General features: G+C 48.4%; 1 protein-coding gene across 1 annotated transcript in view; it reads right to left on the reverse strand.

Annotated features, from left to right (window-relative positions):
* Positions 1-18,897, reverse strand: part of C3H4orf50 (chromosome 3 C4orf50 homolog) — a 128,162-nt gene that overhangs the window by 68,198 nt on the left and 41,067 nt on the right. The window contains exons 8-11 of the mRNA XM_034951923.3: positions 14,324-14,488; positions 10,051-10,107; positions 7,815-7,997; positions 1,582-1,630 (exon numbers count right to left, since the gene is read on the reverse strand). Coding sequence (XP_034807814.2) covers positions 1,582-1,630; positions 7,815-7,997; positions 10,051-10,107; positions 14,324-14,488 — 454 coding nt within the window. The remainder of the gene's footprint in view (positions 1-1,581; positions 1,631-7,814; positions 7,998-10,050; positions 10,108-14,323; positions 14,489-18,897) is intronic.

Consider the following 18,897-nt stretch of genomic DNA (forward strand, 5'->3'; position numbering starts at 1 on the left):
AAAAGAGTGTATGGCTCAGAGAGGTTAATGAACTCATCTAAGACCACACAGCTGGCAAGAAGAGAATCTAGTAATAAGAACCACTAGATGAACAGATCTCAATAGCAGCTTGGTCTTAAAGGTAACACCATCCAGACGTTCTACACGTTTTATCGTGCACCTGATCCAAACACAACACTAAACAAATCCTTAGGAGCCCCATCCCGCCCCCACGCTGAGGGTAGTAAGCTGCGCTTACACAAGGCCCAATCAAATACCACCTGTTCCCCCAAAACTATTGAAATAAAAAAGAGTAAAACAAGGTCCAGGAAAATTCTGTCTGGTCAGGTAGGGGCTTCATTTTCTTTTTAATAATAAAAATAGGCCGGGTGCAGTGGCTCATGCCTGTAATCCCAGCACTTTGGGAGGGCGAGGCAGGTGGATCACATGAGGTCAGGAGATCAAGACCAGACTGGCCAACATGGAGAAACCCTGTCTCTACAAAAATACAAAAATTAGCCGGGCATGAGAGTGGGCGCCTGCAATCTCAGCTACTCGGGAGGCTGAGGCAGGAGAGTTGCTTGCACTGAGGAGACGGAGGTTGCAGTGAGCCAAGATCACACCATTGCACTCCAGTGTGGGCGACAGAGGGAGACTCCCTCTCAAAAATAAATAAATAAATAATAAAAATAGCAGAATTTAAAAAAAAAAGCACTCATGTTACCAACTCTCTGAGTAACCACGGCTAATGTTTTAGGTGCTGTCCTATCCTAAGTTGCAGATCAGATCCAGATGTGCACGTCGAATTATACAGTTATAATTATATGAAACATTCCATATCTTAAGAGGTTTTTTTTTTTTTGGAGTCTTGCTTTTTCACTAGGCTGGAGTACAGTGGTGTGATCTCGGTTCACTGCAACCTCCGCCTCCCAGGTTCCAGCCATTCTCCTGCCTCAGCCTCCCGAGTAGCTGGGACTACAGGCATGCGCCACCATGCCCAGCTAATTTTTGTATTTTTAGTAGAGATGGGGTTTCACCATGTTGGCCAGGATGGTCTCCATCTCTTGACCTCGTGATCTGCCTGCCTCGGCCCCCCAAAGTGCTGGGATTACAGGCGTGAGCCACTGCGCCTGGCCCATATCCTAACAGTTTCAAACTTAGTGGAACATGGTAATTCCCATGCTGTTGCATGGTGTTTCTCAGAATCATTTTAATGACCATGTTGTATTTCACTGATTATATGGGTTCATTAACAATACTGAGGGTTCCTCCCAGTTTTTGGCTATTATAGATGCACTGGGAGGGACATGCCTGTCCGCAGAGTCTTTCCACATACAGAATTATCTACTTAGGATGAGTTTCCAGGAGTGAAACTCTAGCACTGAGGAATTTGAACGTTTCTATTTTTCCAGTGTGTTCTCTCATTGTGAAATAGGAAGGCAATGCCACATAGGAAAGCGGGAGGGAGAGGTGGGTCCTGTTCCTTTTAGTAGCATGAATGCGACAGTGGGCATCTCCCCTCTGGCCCACCTGTCACAGCGTCCTGCCGGCCTGGACTTTTTCTGAGCACACAGACTTTTCCTGATCAAAAATCACACTGACCTCTTAAAGCTGCCGTCATCTCAGACTTGACGTCCAGGTGGTGGCTTGTCTGCAAGAAAAGACATCTTGGCAGTTATTCTGCATGGCACTGGAGGGACAGCCTTGCGCAGAGGACTGCAATTGGACCAAGCAGGGCCATCACCCCTCCCCGAAAAAAACTTCATTCTGTGTAGGACCAACCCTGCCTGTGTGCGTGAAGACCTCCCTCCTCTTCTCTCCAGGATGCTCAAAGGAAAACAGGAATTGGTTTTGCTCTTAGGAAACATGGGCACAAAAAAATGATTCCATTTCCTTTTCTCAAATTAAATCTCCAAATGGAGATAGTAATAAAAGTGCTTTAGAAACTGCTATTAAAAAACATTTTAATGAGGACATTCAGTGCTCTGATGTCTCCCCTGGGGCCCCTGATTCAATCACCCAGGAATTCAGGTCGGGCTTGAATCTGACTGTACCACCTGCACCACCGCACAGACCAGTGTCCTCCTGGTTCCGCATTGCACGGGGCAGGTGAGAAGTGAGATGGCAATGATCACTCAACTGGTTGGCCGACGGCCCCCAAGTGGTTGAGCAAGAGCAACTGCTGGATCTTCGAGGCAGGTTAGAGTTGTTTCCAGACTGGCAGCCTGGATCTCACTTCCTCTTGGGTGTTTCTGATGGGGCAGGGGCCTGTGTGCAGTGCTGCTGTGATAACTCTTTCCTGTCTCCACTTCCAACATCCTGGTCATGCTCTTCCTCCAGGTATAGGAGGCCATCTCCATGTCTGAAAGGGCTCTGCTCTCTCTCTGTCTCTGGTGAACTTCTACGTAGATGTCAAGGCCCAATTCAAATGTTGCCTCCTCTGTGAAGTCTTCCCTGACTCCACCTGGCAGAGTTCAGCCACTTGCCTCTCACACAGCGCCTTCTGTGCTGCAGTGACACCTGGGGTCTGTGAGGGTCCCCTCTAACCTGGATTGACTGGTGGAGGGCTTAATACTCTGCGGCATGGGTTATGGCTCAGCCGTCTTCTGGTAGTGACCGGATCACACCAGCACTCCTGGGAGGCTTTGGTACCAGGCACAATGCCTGCTCCTGAACGGTGCTCTTAGAGCACTTTGCTGTCACCCTTTCGACACCGTTGTGTCTTCAAGCACCCTGGACTCTCCCACCCCGGTGCCTGTGTCCACTCAGGTCCCGCAGCCTTGAGACCTTCACTCTATCCTTCCAGCTGTTAAATCCTGCTTTCTGTCCTTCAAGGCCTGGTCTGAGTGCTTCCTACTCCAGAAAGCATATCCTCCAATCCGTCACTCTCTCCTCTCTGCTTATTTCCAGTGCTTTGAATGAATGCCCTTTATTGCCCCTGGGTTTAGAGTCAGGTGTCTCCTCATTAGATAGAGGCTCCTTCAACACGAGACTGAGGTTTTGTTCACCTTCGTAGAGGATACACCGACAGAGTAGCCTCAAGTGCACTCAACTGACTTCTGGGTGGCCCTGCATTCGGTATGTGGTTGGGGTGCAAGGACCCTTGTCTGCTTCCAGCTCCTCCACTACCACATTGGCCTGGAGTGGCTGCAGAGCCAGTCTTTCTCAAGTTGAGTCCTGCCTCTGCCACTCACTGATTCCATGATCCTGGCCAAGTCAGTTGAATTCTCTGAGCCTCACCCTCTCCATCTGCGGAACAGAAATACGGTACCAATATGTTCTTTGTAGGGATCCACCAGAATGAGATGAGAAGGAACGTCCACTAAATGCCAGTGACACCGAGTAGGGGACAGATGAAGACTTGTGCTACACTCTCCCGAGCCCTGCCTCTCTCCCCACGAAAACTTTTAGGGGAATATTCTAAGTTTCATAAAAGGCAGGAGTTAAAGAGAAAATAATTGCCTGGATCCTTGGAGGCCCAGGCTTAGGGATTGCTGATTTAATGAACTGGGGGAGTTCAGGGCTTTGAGGGATAATTCTTCAATCATCTGAGTATGACCGCTCCTTTTTTAGAGCAGATTCCATTTCCAAAAGCCCGCAACTAGATCTCATTGGCAAATACCCAGAGGAAAGCAGGAGGTGGCAGGAGGAGGAAACAGCAGGGCGAGAGGAGGTAAAATGAGCATCTTCCTTACTAGGTCACCTACCTCTTTGCCCCGACTGGATGACTCTCCCCTGCTAGTATGCCCAAGGCCCCTGGCTGCTCCCAGGGGAGCAAAACTGATGTTTTGCTTGAAGGTGCCCCAAAAGCTGTTGGGTGCCTGTGTGTGACAGGTGCTGTGCCAGGCATTTGACATGGGGTCTTTAGTCTAATTCAAACCTCACAAAGCCCCATAGGGTACAGCAGCCCCCACCTGGCCTAAGATAACAGGTGGCTTAGGTAGGTGAAGGGCAAGTGCCAAGTTCATGACATGGGTCATTATTTAGAATCAGGATGTCATCATCCGCAGGTGAATCTCCCAGGGAGAGGACAGGAAACTACCCAGCTAGGAGCACAGGAAGCTCAGGAGTTCTCTGTTCTCTGACGGGACCTTCCATCTGTGGAGTGGACCCCAGGCCAGAACCTAGGGGTGGGCAGGAGAGCCAGCTGCCGTCTTAGCCAGTGCTGTGTCCCAGGTGAGCGCCGGCAACCCTCTTCTCCTCTCCTTTGGTACCCGGGCCTCTGCCTCCAAGGTCTCAGGGACGGGGAAAGGGGACGATGTAACCGAATACAAACAGCAAAGGTGTCTCATTTCACGCTTGTGAATATCAACAGCCTAGGTCCAGGCAAAACACAGGAAAAAAAAAAAAAAGGCCCACTGGGGCTAGGGGTCAGGGGGGCACAGGAGAGAAAGCAAAACAGGCCCAAGAAGGTGCCCTGAGCCCTGCTCACTCAAGGCGTCCAGGGGACAAGGCGGAATTAAGAACTCTAGAGAGGTTTTAGGAATCCGAGAACAGCCTTCCCTGAGGGACCATCTCCAGCTAACATCAGGGAGGCGGCAAGACCCGTGTTCCCAGCAGAAGGAAAAGTGACATCTGCCATGCCAGGCTGACCTCGTGGGATTTCCCCATCCCCAAAACAGGCACCTGAGCTGGACAGAATCAGCAGAGTAGGAGGAGGGAAGCCAGGGCGGATACAAGGGTGACCCATGGACGCTAGTGACCCGGATGGCACAACAGCAGATGCCAGCACAGACAGCGGTGCTGGGACCCGTGGCCCCCAGCCCAACACCACATGCCTGCAGAAAGGGCACTGGGGCCGAACCGACTCTGAGGCTCAATTTCCACCACGCACCCAAACCAGGACAAGAAAAGAAAATGGAAATACAAAGACTCAGTCACGTGCAGGGAGGGGAGGTGGTCACCGACTGCTGCTTGCATGGGCACCAGGCCACGCCACCTCCTCCTGAAAGGGTAGAGCTTAGTGGCCCCAGCCCCCACCCCCTCAACAGCCCTGGGACATGCTGAGGCTCAGGGTCCCCCGTGGAGCCTAGCAGCAGGATGCTGGGAGGGTGGAGTAAGCAGATCCATGGAGAGCGTGCGAGGGGGAGGGCAGCATGAGTCTTGGCCACCATGACTTGGCTGGATAAATGAAGGCAGCCTGTCCAGTTGGGACCCTAGCCAACCCATGCCCCCTACCCAAAGGCAGGGGCCAGAGAATGGGAGCGTCTCAGGACACTGTGAGCAACAGGAGCCCAGGGCCCTCCAGGGGTGTTCCTGGAAGGTACATCAGCCCTCCACCGCCTGGCTGAAGTTCCCAGGACCTGTCCCTTGCTGCTCTGGCACTTCTCACCTCCAGCCCATCAGAGTCTCCCCAGCCATCCTGGCAGTCCTCCTGGGCTCCTAGCCAGAGCCCAAAGGCCCCCATCGGGAATTCCATCTGTGTCCTCTGAATCGAGAGTTACTGCCCATCAAGCAAGCAGCACTGGACCTGCTTCCTGCCCGGCTACCAGTAGGAGGAGCGGCCAGCGCCATGCCCACCCTGCTCTCCACTAAGAACCAAGATGCAGACACCCTGCCGGGGCACAGGTGCCTGTGGCCTCCCATCAGCCCGGCCTCCCCCAACTCCTCCCCTGGGGACCACACTGCAGCCAGCCTGGAGCTCTCTGAATTTCTGAAACACATCACAATTTTTTTTTTTCACTTTCAAAAGGCCTGGCAGGGACATCCTGGTCCACGGAAGCATGTCCAGGCCCAGAAGCACAACCTTATAGGAAATGAATGAATCCGTCCGATGACATTATTAAAATAACTTTCCCTGCTCTCGTTCTGGGCTCTCAAGTGACAGATGAAGAAATGACTGAAAAAATTTGATTTTCCAGATAACTCAACTATAGGGAGAGAATACGCTGCCAATTTTTCATCCATTCATCAGATACTTCAACCTGTGTAATAGTTCTCTTTCTCATAGGATATTTAAAAATTAATAGTCCAGTGTATACATCATTCTCTGTAAGTTTGGTCATTGTAAGTCAGCTGATCCAACCCCAGTGAACGTTTCAATTCTAGCTCCAGGGCCTGTGAGAGTGAGAAGCAGCCCTTGGAAGGTGGGCTGCTGCTATGATGTCCCCACAGCAGCCAGCCAGCCAGCCTTCCAGGGTGACACCTGCTGCATTTGCAATTTGATACTTTCACAACCTGGAACTCTGCTTTCGATTTTTTTTTTTTTTTTTTTTTTTTTTGACGCAGTCTTGCTCTGTCGCCAGGCTGGAGTACAGTGGTGCAATCTCACCTCACTGCAACCTCCACTTCCCGGGTTCAAGAGATTCTCCTGCCTCAGCCTCCTGAGTAGCTGGGACTACAGACACGTGCCACCACGCCTAGCTAATTTTTGTATTTTTAGTAGAGACGGGGTTTCACCATGTTGGCCAGCATGGTCTCGATCTCTTGACCTTGTGATCTGTCCTCCCCGGCCTCCCAAAGTGCTGGGATTACAGGCATGAGCCACCGCGCCCGGCCTGCTTTCAATTTTATCTCACTTAACCCCCAGATATCGGGCCCCTAGTGGATCCCAAGGACTATGCAGGCACTTTGACAAAATTCTGCTCTCTTTTCTCGCCCTTATTCTAGTTCTGAAGGAGTCTTGTACCCCTTGGGCAAAGAGAAGAGCAACAGACTGGGAGTCTGGGGCTCTGGATTCAAGTTCTGCCTATGAATCGAGTCAAAAAATGGCCCTGAACATGCCTCTTGGCCTCCAAGCCTCCATCTCTGCTGTGCAATGATTTGGACCAGAGGGGACCTCTCAAGGCTGTGAGGGAAAGGAAGGGTCAGAGGAGGTTGGCCTTGCAGAGACCAGGCTGGGCAGAGCTGCAGAGGGAGACTCAGACCTGGTGCCAAGGGGCTGAGAGCAAGCCCCACAGGCAGAGCCTGGAGGGACCGTGGAAAACAGCCCCGGCTGTGTTTACCGTGGGAGCTGGTCTCACCCGCGCACATAAGGAGCGGAGCTAGTCTGGCGGGGGCGTTGCTGGCTTGTCCCCAGGAACGGGGCTGCATGTATATGTGTGGGCAGGCACGGCTGGGCACCCGTGGGTGCTGACTGTAGTCAGGAGAGCTGGCACTTGTCCCCGCGTGCACTCCCTGTGTGACCCGGAGCACATCTCCTAACCTCTCTGGCCTCAGCTTCCTCTTTTGTTGACCACTGGGAGAGGAGATTCTCATTCATTTGGTTCATTATTTCATTCATTCAACAAACATTCTTCCAGGTTTGTGGCAGATTCTCAGAGCCAGGCACTGGGAAGACAAAGATGGCTATGGAGCGGCTCTGGGCCCATCGGAGACGGGCCCACAAACTCCTGCAACAGCCGGGAGAGCTCCCTGCTCATGCCCCGTCACGCGGGGCCACGTGCAATGGAGCACAGGGGAAGCTGTGGCTAACTCTCTGGTCTGCGGGGCTCAGAGCAGGCTGCCTGGGCAAGGTCACACCTGTACCTTGAAGGATGGACAGGAGGCCATGGGGTGACCGAAGCAGCCTGCTAGAGGAAGTGGCCGGTGCACAGGTCCCAGCACAAAAGATCCATCTTGTGACACACTCCCAATGAAGCTTGTATGACACTGAATTACAATCACTGTTTACATCTGTGCCTTGCACCATTTCCTGAGCACCGTAAAGGGTAAGGATTGCCAGATGCATCTTCCCATGCCCACCCAGGGCATGGGCACGGGCACAGAGGAAAAGCCAGGGGGTGTCTTCTTGGGTAGTGTCCGCGGTTGGAGGGAGGGAGGAAAGGAGGGGCTGCTCCAGTCAGGCGCCCACACTCCCATAGGAAGCACAGACAGGGCCATCTCTGGGACTCTACCTCTGGGACTCCCAGAGCCAGGAAGACGGCCGTGTACTCAGCCAGTGCCACGTCGTTGAGCATGTTCTGCGCCAGCTCGGAGAGCAGGAGGTTCCCCAGCCCATGTCTGTGCAGCTCCTGCAGCAGGTGGGTGATCAGGCAGTTCCTCTCCCGGCACTTCCGGACGAGGGAAGCTATCTTGGCCTGAAAGGGAGGGAGGCCATGGATGCAGAGCTCCCACCAGGGCTGCATGGCTGAGCTGGAGGGCTGGGGGCCGGAGGGTCAGCTGAGGCCCCTACTCACCATCCCCAGCCCTGCCTCAGCTCAGCGGAGCAGCCTCCTCCCTGCGATGCCTCCCTGCCCCCAGAAGCCAGGCTGCTTTCAGAGCAGACGGCCACACACCCCCAGGGGCTCCGCATTGCCCTTTCCATGGGGTCTAGGCTCAAGGCAGCAGGGGTCAAGAGCGTGGATTTGGGCCCCACCACGGACCAGCTCTGTGAGCAAGCTCCCCTCTGAACCTCAACTTGCCCATCTGTACAATGGGGTTTGTCATGGACACCAGGATAAAAGGAGACGGCGCAGGCAGGCACCTACCGAGTGTCATGTTTCTATCCTTATCTCACATTTCGATAGCACTTTATAAGGGATTATGGCCTCCATTTAAAGAAATGCTCCACAGCAAATGATGGTGATGAGAGCGGGGGGGAGGGAAGCCTCACACTGCCGGAGCCTCACAGTCCGCTCTGCACCTTTCCAGCTACCACGTCTGCAGGGGCGCGGCAGGAATTATGACGATTTTTATTTTACAGGCGCCAACTCGAGGCTCAGACAGACACGGAAATGTGGGGTGGGAAATAACTTTAGGAACTGTCTGGCTCATGTTTCTGATTTGACAGCTGACGACACTGAGGCCCCAGAGGGAGGATGACTCTGCAGGTCAGCGGGAGTCCAGGGCATAACCAGGTTCTGCTGATGCCCAGCCCAGCGCACCTCCCTCTCCACTCTGCCCTGAGGCCAGAGAGAAAGAGCAGAGCCCCCAGCTTCTCCTCAGATCCAGGCCCATGTTCAAGATGAAATGTGTTACCTTGACCAAATTCTGTGTCCTGCTAGCAAAGAATATATTAAACCCCATGGGTGAGTAATGACATTTCTGGGAATTGATCTTAAACATAAATGTCTAGATACGTGGAGAAAACCTTTCTGAGAAAACCTGTACATTGGCCGGGTACAGTGGCTCATGCCTGTAATCCCAGCACTTTGGGAGGCCAAGAGGGGGTGGATCACCTGAGGTCAGGAGTTCGAGACCACCCTGGCCAACATGGTGAAACCCTGTCTCTACTAAAAATACAAAAATTAGCCAAGTGTGGTGGCACACGCCTGTACTCCCAGCTACTTGGGAGGCTGAGACAGGAGAATCACTTGAACCTGGGAGGCAGAGGTTGCAGTGAGCCAACATCGTACCATTGTACTCCAGCCTGGGCAACAGAGTGACACTCCATCTCAAAAAAAAAAAAAAAAAAAAAAAACTACATCACAGTGTTTGCACACAATTAATGATACAAAAGAGAGAGCAATAGAAAGGAAGGGGCTTGAGCACAGAGCGCAGGGGTGGTGATTTTATGGACCAAGGCCTCTCGCGCTTCACCCCAGCATGAAAAGTGCAGCCTCAAAGGCTGGGACCCACCTCCTAGGTCACCCCATCGAGTGGGAACAGCAGGAGGCAAACGTATACGCATCGTAGGCTCTCAAACACATGGGAAACGTACTGGAGGAAAAGACATGGAAATGCCATGTGCAAGCAGGGGCTGCTGCTTTCTGTCTCCTTCATTCTTCTTTGCGGTTTTTTTGTTTTGTTTTGTTTTGTTTTGTTTTGTTTTGTTTTGTTTTGAGTCAGGGTCTCACTCTGTTGCCCAAGCTGGAGAGCAGTGACGTGATCTCGGCTCACTGCAGCCTTGACCTCCTGGGTTCAAGCAATCCTCCCCCACTCAGCCCTCCCAAGTAACTGGGACTATAGACGCATGCCATCACGCCTGTATGGGATTTGGCCATGTTGCCCAGGCCGGTCTCAAACTCCTGAGCTCAAGCAATCCACCCGCTTCAGCCTCCCAAAGTGCTGGGATTACAGGTGTGAGCCACCGTGCCTGGCCCTACCCAGACTTTTATACAATAGAGGTGGATTACATGTCTAACAGGAAAAATACTAAACTCTCTTTTGTTTTGAAAGAGGCATTTCATGTTGATTTTATGAACATATTACCTTCAGGGGAGTCACTGCCAACTTTGCTTCATGTTGCTTTTTCTGAAGTTCTTCAAGCTGAAATAAAAGCGACATTTTTGACAACACTGCACTGTCACTTACCACTGTCCAGAGCTTCCCCAGGCAAGCTGGGCTCAGAACAGCTGGCAGTTGCCTGCCCTCTTTACCCTCATGGGGACTCAGTGCCAGGAACAGGGGCCTTTCCCACCACCTGCCTGGCAGGATCAGGGGAGGACAGATGTTCTGAATACTCAAGAATCAGCTTGGCCAGGCGCAGTGGCCCACGCCTGTAATCCCAGCACTTTGGGAGGCCGAGGTGGGCGGATCACGAGGTCAGGAGATCGAGACCATCCTGGCTAACACGGTGAAACCCCATCTCTACTAAAAAAAAAAATACAAAAAAAAAATTAGCCAGGCGTGGTGGTGGGCACCTGTAGTCCCAGCTACTCAGGAGGCTGAGGCAGGAGAACGGCGTAAACCCAGGAGGCGGAGCTTGCAGTGAGCCGAGATTGCGCCACTGCGCTCCAGCCTGGGCGACAGAGCGAGGCTCTGTCTCGGAAAAAAAAAAAAAAAAGAATCAGCTCTGCCCAGCTGCAGTGGCTGGGGCCAGCTCCAAGCCCTCTTCTGAGTCTCCAGGCAGCCTGGCAGTTTTCTGGTCTTGTGGTAAACATACAAGTTCCTGAGCCAGACAGCAGGGGTCCTAATCCCGGCTCAGCCAGTCGCTGGAACTGAGATCTTGTGCAAGACACTCTCTGCCTCAGTCTTCTCATCTGTGAAGGGGGCTCATAGGAGTGCCCACCCACTGGTGAGAACTGTAGTGAGGATTCAGTGAACCTATCCATGTAAAGTGCTTAGAACAAGCCCTGGCACCTGTCAGTGATCAATAAACTAATGTTACTATTAGGCGCAGATGAAAGCTGGACACAGATTCTTTGAGACTGCTCCCCGTGGAGGGGGTTCCTATCACCTTCCCTCAGATCTGGGATGGCCTGAGATGCCTTGACTCATAGAATGCAGTGGAAGTGGCCCTGAGGCCTTTGTGGGCCCGGCACTGAATAGGACTGGCAGCTTCCACTTTGGGTCTCTTCTGTTTCTGAGCCAGGATTTAAGAATTCCAGGTGCCCGCTGGGGAGACCGTGAGACATGACAGAAAAAAGGGAAGGCACCAGCGGGAGCTGCCTTCCGCCACCCTGCAGAGGGGGCAGGATGTGAGTGAGGCCGCCGGGGACCCCCCAGCCGAGACTGGCATCCAGCCGGATGCCACTGAGTCATGCCCACTGATCCCCTGGAGGGCGGAATAGCCTAGCCGAGTCCTATCTGAATTCTGGACCCATAAGATACAACAAAACAGGTGTTGTGTGAGTTCTTCTAACTCTCTCAGTCCCTTTGCAGTCAGTTAAAAAAATCAAATAAAAAGCCGCAAGCCTCTTCCTCACCCCCAAACTCTTCGGACCAACATAACTATATGGATCAGAATGTGTGTATATGAAATTATACTGTGCAAAAGGTCTTGCATCTTGCTTCATAATTAAATAATATGCAAGATTTTAAAAGAATGAGATCAGTTTGTATGTGATACAAAAATTTTGATGGTATTTTCATATTAACACATAGAAACTGACCTCATTCTTTTAAAATCTTGCATGTTATTTAATTACAAAGTCAAAACAAAATTGATTTAACCAGTTCCTTGTTTATGGAAATTTATCTTAGTTCTGTTTCTTTGTTTTACAAAGAAGATTTCAATGCATATTTCCATATATCTGTTTTGGCACAGCATTCCTAACGTATTCAAAGAGTAAAATTCCAGCCTTAAGCAGACTGTCTTATATTCAAAAGGCACTCAATCATATTTGCAGCCTTGGATTAAACCTTCTCTCTGCTTCAGTTTAGGAAATAACATAAATATGCCACAGTGAGATAAGTATTGGGCATTTGCAATCAAAAAGTGAACAAGAAGAAATTAAAAAGATAACCTACAGAATTGGAGGAAATATTTGCAAATCATATATCTAATAAAGGACTTCTATCTAGAACATAAAAGGAACACTCACAACTCAACAAAAAGAGAGTCAATTAACCCTATTAGAAAAATGGGAAGAATCTGAATAAACTCTTCTTCAAATACGACATACAAATGACCCACAAGCACGTGAAAAGATGTTCCACATTATTAGCCATCAGAAAATACAGCTCAAAACCAATGAGAGACAATCTCCCACTAACTAGGATGTCTATGATAGAAAAGACAGCTAGTAGGAAACGTTAGTGAGGATGAGAAGTTGGAACCTTCCTACACTGCTGGTGAGAACATAAAATGAAGTTATCAGAGACACTCTTCCTCTTTAAAGCAACTGCGATTGAGATGTTCAGGAATTACATTACAAAAATGTCATCATAAAACTGAGAACTATAAAAAAAGAATCATAGGGAAATTCTCCACCTGCAAAATAGACTAACTGAAATTAAGAACTAAAGTGAGTTTAGGAGCAAATTAGATTCATCCAAAGAGTACTATTTAGCTGGAAGAGAGATTCAAAGGAAATATTGAAACTGAGCAGAAAGAAAAAAGAATGAAAATAATTTCAAATATACTTAAAGACTAATTCATGTGTAACTGAAGTTTCCACACACACCCCCTCCCCACAGGCCAGTGACAGATAAGAGAAAAAAGCAATACTAGCTCTCGTGTTGGTTGAAGACACGGTGAACGAGACACACTCATTTATTGCTGGTGGCATGGAAGTGGATACCACTACTTTGGAAAGCAATTTGTGATATATAGCTAAGAATCAACAATATTGCCACCTTTGGAGCCAGTAGTCCCAGTTCTCTGAACTGTTATATATAAACAGTTATGTGTAAGTTCATAGAAACAGCTCTAGATGCAACAACTGGGGAATAGTTAAGGAAACCTCATCCACCCAATAGATTACTACACAAACAATCATAGATTACTACACAGTCAAATAATCATATGTATGAGGACTATGCAGCCACATGGGCAAATGAACATAAAACTCTACATATAACATGCTTTGATCTTACAAAGAACACATGGGAGAAGAGCTGGAAATTATACCGTAATGCTGAGGCTGTATTTTTCATCCATTGACTTGTCCAACAATTGTAAAGTTGCTAACATTCAGGATAACGAGTTATGGGCAAATGAGTAGACTTGTTTCTTCTTAGTGGGAGTATAAATGATGCTATCATTTTGGAGGGTTACTTGCCATTAGCTATCACAGTTAATGATTTATATATCCTTTCTTTTGCTAGAAATTTGCCATTTAGATATACAGCAGAAGTATATGCCAAGAGAGAGAGAAAAATGTTCATTGGAGCTGTGTTTGTAATGCAAAGAAATGGAAACAACTTCAATTTCCACAAACAGAAAAATTGATTAAATAAGTTATGATTTGGCCTCATGATGACATAATACACACGATTTTAAAGGAATGAGTTCACTTTGCATGTGTTGATATGAAAATGCCACAAGATTCTTAATTAAATGAGAAAATGAAGATGCAGCATAGTTTTGTACAGTATAATTTCAAACATGTACACATACACACACATTCAGAAAGTGGGTAGATAGAATTGAAAAAATATTGGAAGTCAGAAAATGTTAAGGTTGAGGAGAAGGAAAGCTTTTATATTTTAGATGATTAAGATTTGCAGACAGTTGTAAGAAATAATACAGAGAGCCCTCTTGTACATGTTTTTTAGAGACAGGGTCTTGCTCCGTCACCTGGGCTGGAGTGCACCTTGAACATTTTGCCCGGTTTCCCCCAGTGGGAATATTTTGCAAAACTATAGTGTCATGTCACAACCAGGAATTGAAATGGCCACAATTCATGGATCTTTTTCAGATCTCTCCAGTTTTACACGTGTGTGTCTGCGTGTTAAGTCCCGTGCAATTCTGGTACCTGTATAGGTTTGCATCTGCACCACTGTGTCATAGTCACAACCACTTCCCTCTGACAGAGGAAAGGCTTTGACTTTTATTTATATGACACTGTAAGCCTGCTTGACTCTTTAAAGAAACCACATATGTGCATTTTTTAAATTTAACAGGGAAGCAATCATAGAGCCTGTGGTTTTTTTTGTTTTGTTTTGTTTTTTCCTGGTACTGCCTTATACTTTAAAAATCCAGTACCTGCTCCCAATTGGCTGGGTCAGGGAGACCTCAGCAAATCTTTGTTCACTCCCAAAACGCCCCGGGGTGTGGGAGCCCTGGCTGACAAGAGGGGAAAGAAAGCACTTCCCACACCTTGGCCTGGAGCTTCTCCTGGAGGCGGGTGGCCTCGTCCAGAGACGCCTGGTGGGCAGCGCCCTGGTCCCTGAGCTGGCACTGCAGGGTCAGCACCCGGTGATGGAGCTGCTGGGCACGCAGCCTGGGATCCTCCTCAGTAACCTCGGCCTCTGAGTCCCGGAGCTGCGGAAATCACAGATTTGAATGAAATGTTTAGGTTATCTTCCAAGCAATTTGCCTTAGCCAACAAACTGTACCGTTTCCCCACTCCGTAGTTTTTTGTTGTTGTTGTTGTTTTCCTGCTTATATTTCTCTTATAGTAAGTTTTAGAAGATAAGGTAGCAGAAATCACTCCCAATCTGATTATCCTGCAGAATCTTTATTATCCATAGATTTTCTGCAGATTTCCTGCTAAGTCCCTCGACACGTGCATGTATAGGAGTGGGTGGTTCTGCTTGGTTTCCGGAGGTGGGTGTTGGGGAGGGCCTGGAGAGTCCCAGAATAACAGCCTGCAATATTAGCTTCAAAAATATGTGCAGTGGGGTGGCATTCCAGAATCTGCTGTAATAGATGCCAGTCACCGTTATACTGAAACAGTGTGATGAGTGAAATTGAATGTTCCAATCAAATTATGAGATGCCTATTATGCTAAAGCATAATATATTTATATGAAACAGAAGATACTATATCTCCCACAGGCACTTTTCTTAAATGAATACACAATTGCCTGTCACTCTTCTTGGATCTAACATGAGATTAGCGGGTTTCATTCAGATGCCAAAGGGAATTTCTGGGAGGAAGGACAGTGAGAGGGAACAGGCTGGCTTTGCATTGTGGGAAGTGTGGCAAAATGGGAGAGGTGCTACTGCCCCCAAATGGTTTTGAAGTCTAAATTCTTATTTTTTTAAATAACTCACATACATACATACACAAGCATACATAAACATACATACTAACACAGATTTTCTATATAAAATTTAAAATATGATATATTTCTTTTGTTTTCTGCTTTTCTCCCTTAACACCGTGTTCTGGGCGTTTTTCCATATTACCAAATAATGTTGAAAATGCTGTTATTAGTATATAAGCAGCCTCCTGTGGCCGTGCTGAACACTCGGATTATTCTAACATCTTGCTGTTATAATTGGAACTGTGACAAAGGCCCTTGTACATAAATACTTAGACATACCTCTGATGCTTTCCCTGAGATCATCAGGGGGTATTTCCAGGTGAACAAAGTGAGTATCTTTTTTTTTTTTTTTTTTTGAGATGGAGTTTCGCTTTTGTTGTCCAGGCTGGGGTGCAATGGCATGATCTTGGCTCACCGCAACCTCCGCCTCCCAGGTTCAAGCGATTCTCCTGCCTCAGCCTCCCAAGTAGCTGGGATTGCAGATATGTGCCACCACACCCGGCTAATTTTGTACTTTTAGTAGAGACGGGGTTTCTCCATGTTGGTCAGGCTAGTCTCAAACTCCTGACCTCAGGTGATCCACCCGCCTCAGCCTCCCAAAGTGCTGAGGTTACAGGCATGAGCCACCATGCTCGGCCCGACATGAGCATCTTTAAGCTCTTGGTTCATGCTGCTGAGGCAGCCTTAGAAGAAACAGCACTGCTAAAAGTTCCGTTTGTGAAGACTTAGGAGCCCAGAAACTCAAATGCTTCTCAAACTCCGTTCCCCCTTGTGACAGCGTTCCCTTATTCCTGTAAGGCAGCTTCCCTGGGAATTGTAAGGCTCCCAAAACTCATCCCGACCTAGCAGGGGTAGGTAGGAGGGGGAACCCAAGCTACCCTGCTTGGGAAAAAGAGACGAGAGAGAAGAGGAGGAGAAGGAAGAATTCAGGTGACTCCAGGGCTGCTGGGGCATCTCTCGTAATAAAATATACAATAGCAGAAGATATTTTTTTAATTAATAGAAATATACATGACATGGGCCTGAGATGCACGGGCCGGGCCGTGTTAAGAACAGATGGGTGCTCTGAATGGTCCCGTAAAATTCAGCTTCAAGACGTCAAAACAACTTGGCCTTTCTGGGAAGTACACTGCATCCTCTACCTCCCTCCTCTGGCAGTGACTTGGACCAGAGCTTTGTCTCATGGGTCCCCAGAGAGCACCCAAGTATCCTCTAAAGAGAATGGCTGTGCGGGGCGGGGGGGGCAGCCTGCTGTCCCATGGGATCACCCCACACAGCGGCCCTGTGAGCTGCCCAGAGAGTCTCCTGCTGTCTAGCAGACATCATGAGCACATGTGCAGGATGTACGCTGGCCTGAGATGGGCGGTGGTGACACTGCCCTCCAGGAGCTCAGGCGGGCGTGGAGAATGACAGGCAGGTAGTTCAACATTCAATACAGCCTGATAAAGGGAAGCCAGGAGGCTGTGATGACCTGAAGGGGGCACTGAACAGAGACATCATCCAGCTGGGGGGTGGCAACTGTACAACAACCACATTCTGGGTTGGGGACAGTACCAATTTGTAGCATTTGCCAGTTTCCATGGTGTGAATATTCCCACCATGACTGACTGCAAGCTACCAAAATGGTATCATTGAAGGCAGAATTGGGAGGAGACACACATGAGCTGGGAGGAGACACACATGAGTCGGCTCTGACTCGTCTCTGCACAGAACCAGCCTGGGGGTGGGGGAAAGCTTTCTGGAGGAGAGGCCCCCCAGCAGGAGTCCTAGAGGAGAAAGCTGGGTGCAGGGAGAGGTGGATGAAGAAGGTGAAGAATGAGGGCAGAGGTGGCAGCATGGAGTGTGGAGGCTGGGGGTATAAGCAGCAACAGTGGAAGCTCCCGAGAGTCTCAGGGGCCAGAGCACTGCTCACTGCAGGAAATTTGGATCTCATGCCCAGTGCAGTAGGAAGCCACAGAGGGTTTTCGGTCAAAGAGTAATACATCAGGTGTTGGTGACTTCTGCTCCATCACCAAGTCCCATGGACTCCAGCTCCACTTTTCACTGCAAATTCCTCAACCTCAGTGTCACCTCTTGGCTATCCAGCCACCAACTCCTCTCAGCTGTTCTCCTTCAATCCACCTGAACCATTGTTCTTAGAGCAGACAGATCTTTTCACAGTATGAACTGGGTCACATCATTCTGCTCAAAACCCTCTGATGGCTTCCTACCACATCTAGAAAAGATCCAAACAAGGGCCTGCAAGCCTTCTGCAACCTGCCTTGTGACAGCTTCTCCAACCTCATCTCACACTACACCCTTCCTTGCCCATTGGAATCCAGCCACGCTGACTAGTTTCTGTTTTTCCAATGAGCCAGCCTCTGTCCTGCCTCAAGGCCTGGCCGCTCGCTTTTCCCTCTACCTGGAATGCTCTTCCTCGCTGCTCTTTTCTAACCTTCGAAGTCTCAGCTCAACATTCAACTCCTCAGATTTCCACACTCCTACTCACTGGTATTGGACAACTATAGAATCTGGGAGAATATATACAAGTAATGCTTTGCAGGCATTGGAAGATGACTAGTACAGGGCCACAATCCTTAAGAAAAAGCCTGCAAAACAAGGCAGGCTCCACATTTTCCCTGGGTTTCTCTCTGAAATATTTTCCAAACAATGGTCCCGAAAATAGAGCCCAAGCTGAAAGTGTTGGTCCTGCTAGATGGAGAAATAGAGCTTGGAGTTTAAGGATGCTAAGACTGCTGGCGTTTGTGGGACAAAGTAACAGGGAAGAGATAGCTGCAGAGAATGAAAGTCCAAACACTGTCCTAGAAATGCCCCTTGGGTCCTTGGCTGAATCATAAGCTATGTGACACAGTAGAAGACTCTAAGCCTTGCAAAGAACAGCAGCTTGGAGGTTAATTGGTGAAGAGATGTCACAGGTCACACACTTCTGAGAAGATGGCAGAGTTCTGGCAAAGCCAAAATGGAGAGCACTTGGTGAATGCTGTGGAACTCAGCTGATATCACTGACAGGCCATGCCCTAAGAGCAAGGGCCTCACCTTAGGAGTAATATCAAGCCCTACTAGGTCTGAGGGCAAAACTTAAATAGGCCTACACAAGAATAAGATGATCTGCTGATCATGCAACTATCTGCCAGAATAAAATTCACTCAACATTCTTTGGAGAAAGACAATAATCAGGAATCTTCATAAAATATTATACACAATGTCCAACATAAAAGTTTTTGAAATTCCTAGATATGAAGAAGCAGAAAAATGTGACTGTTCACCAATAAACAAAATAGTCAATAGGAGCAGGCAAAGAGATGATCCAAATATTGGTGTTAGCAGCAAAAACAAAACAAAACAAAACCCCTCAAGGTCTTCAAAATAATTATGATCTATGTATTTTTTAAAACATAGGAAAAATAAAGAAAATGGATGTACAGATGGACTATTTCAACAGAGAACCAGAATCTCTTTTTAAAAGAATAAAATTGATATTCTAGAACTGCAAAATACAATAAATGAAATTAAGAACTCATTGAATAGATTTAACAGAAGGTGGGACATGGTAGAATACAGGATTAGTGAACTAAAAGAGAGGTCAATAGAAAATCCAAACAGAAACACACATTTTTTAAAACTGATACAGGATTTTTGAAAGATGTGAAATAAAGCCAAAAAGTCTGAATTTCTAGAAGGA

This window comes from Pan paniscus, chromosome 3, assembly GCF_029289425.2.
Source record: "Pan paniscus chromosome 3, NHGRI_mPanPan1-v2.0_pri, whole genome shotgun sequence".
Taxonomy (NCBI): domain Eukaryota; kingdom Metazoa; phylum Chordata; class Mammalia; order Primates; family Hominidae; genus Pan; species Pan paniscus.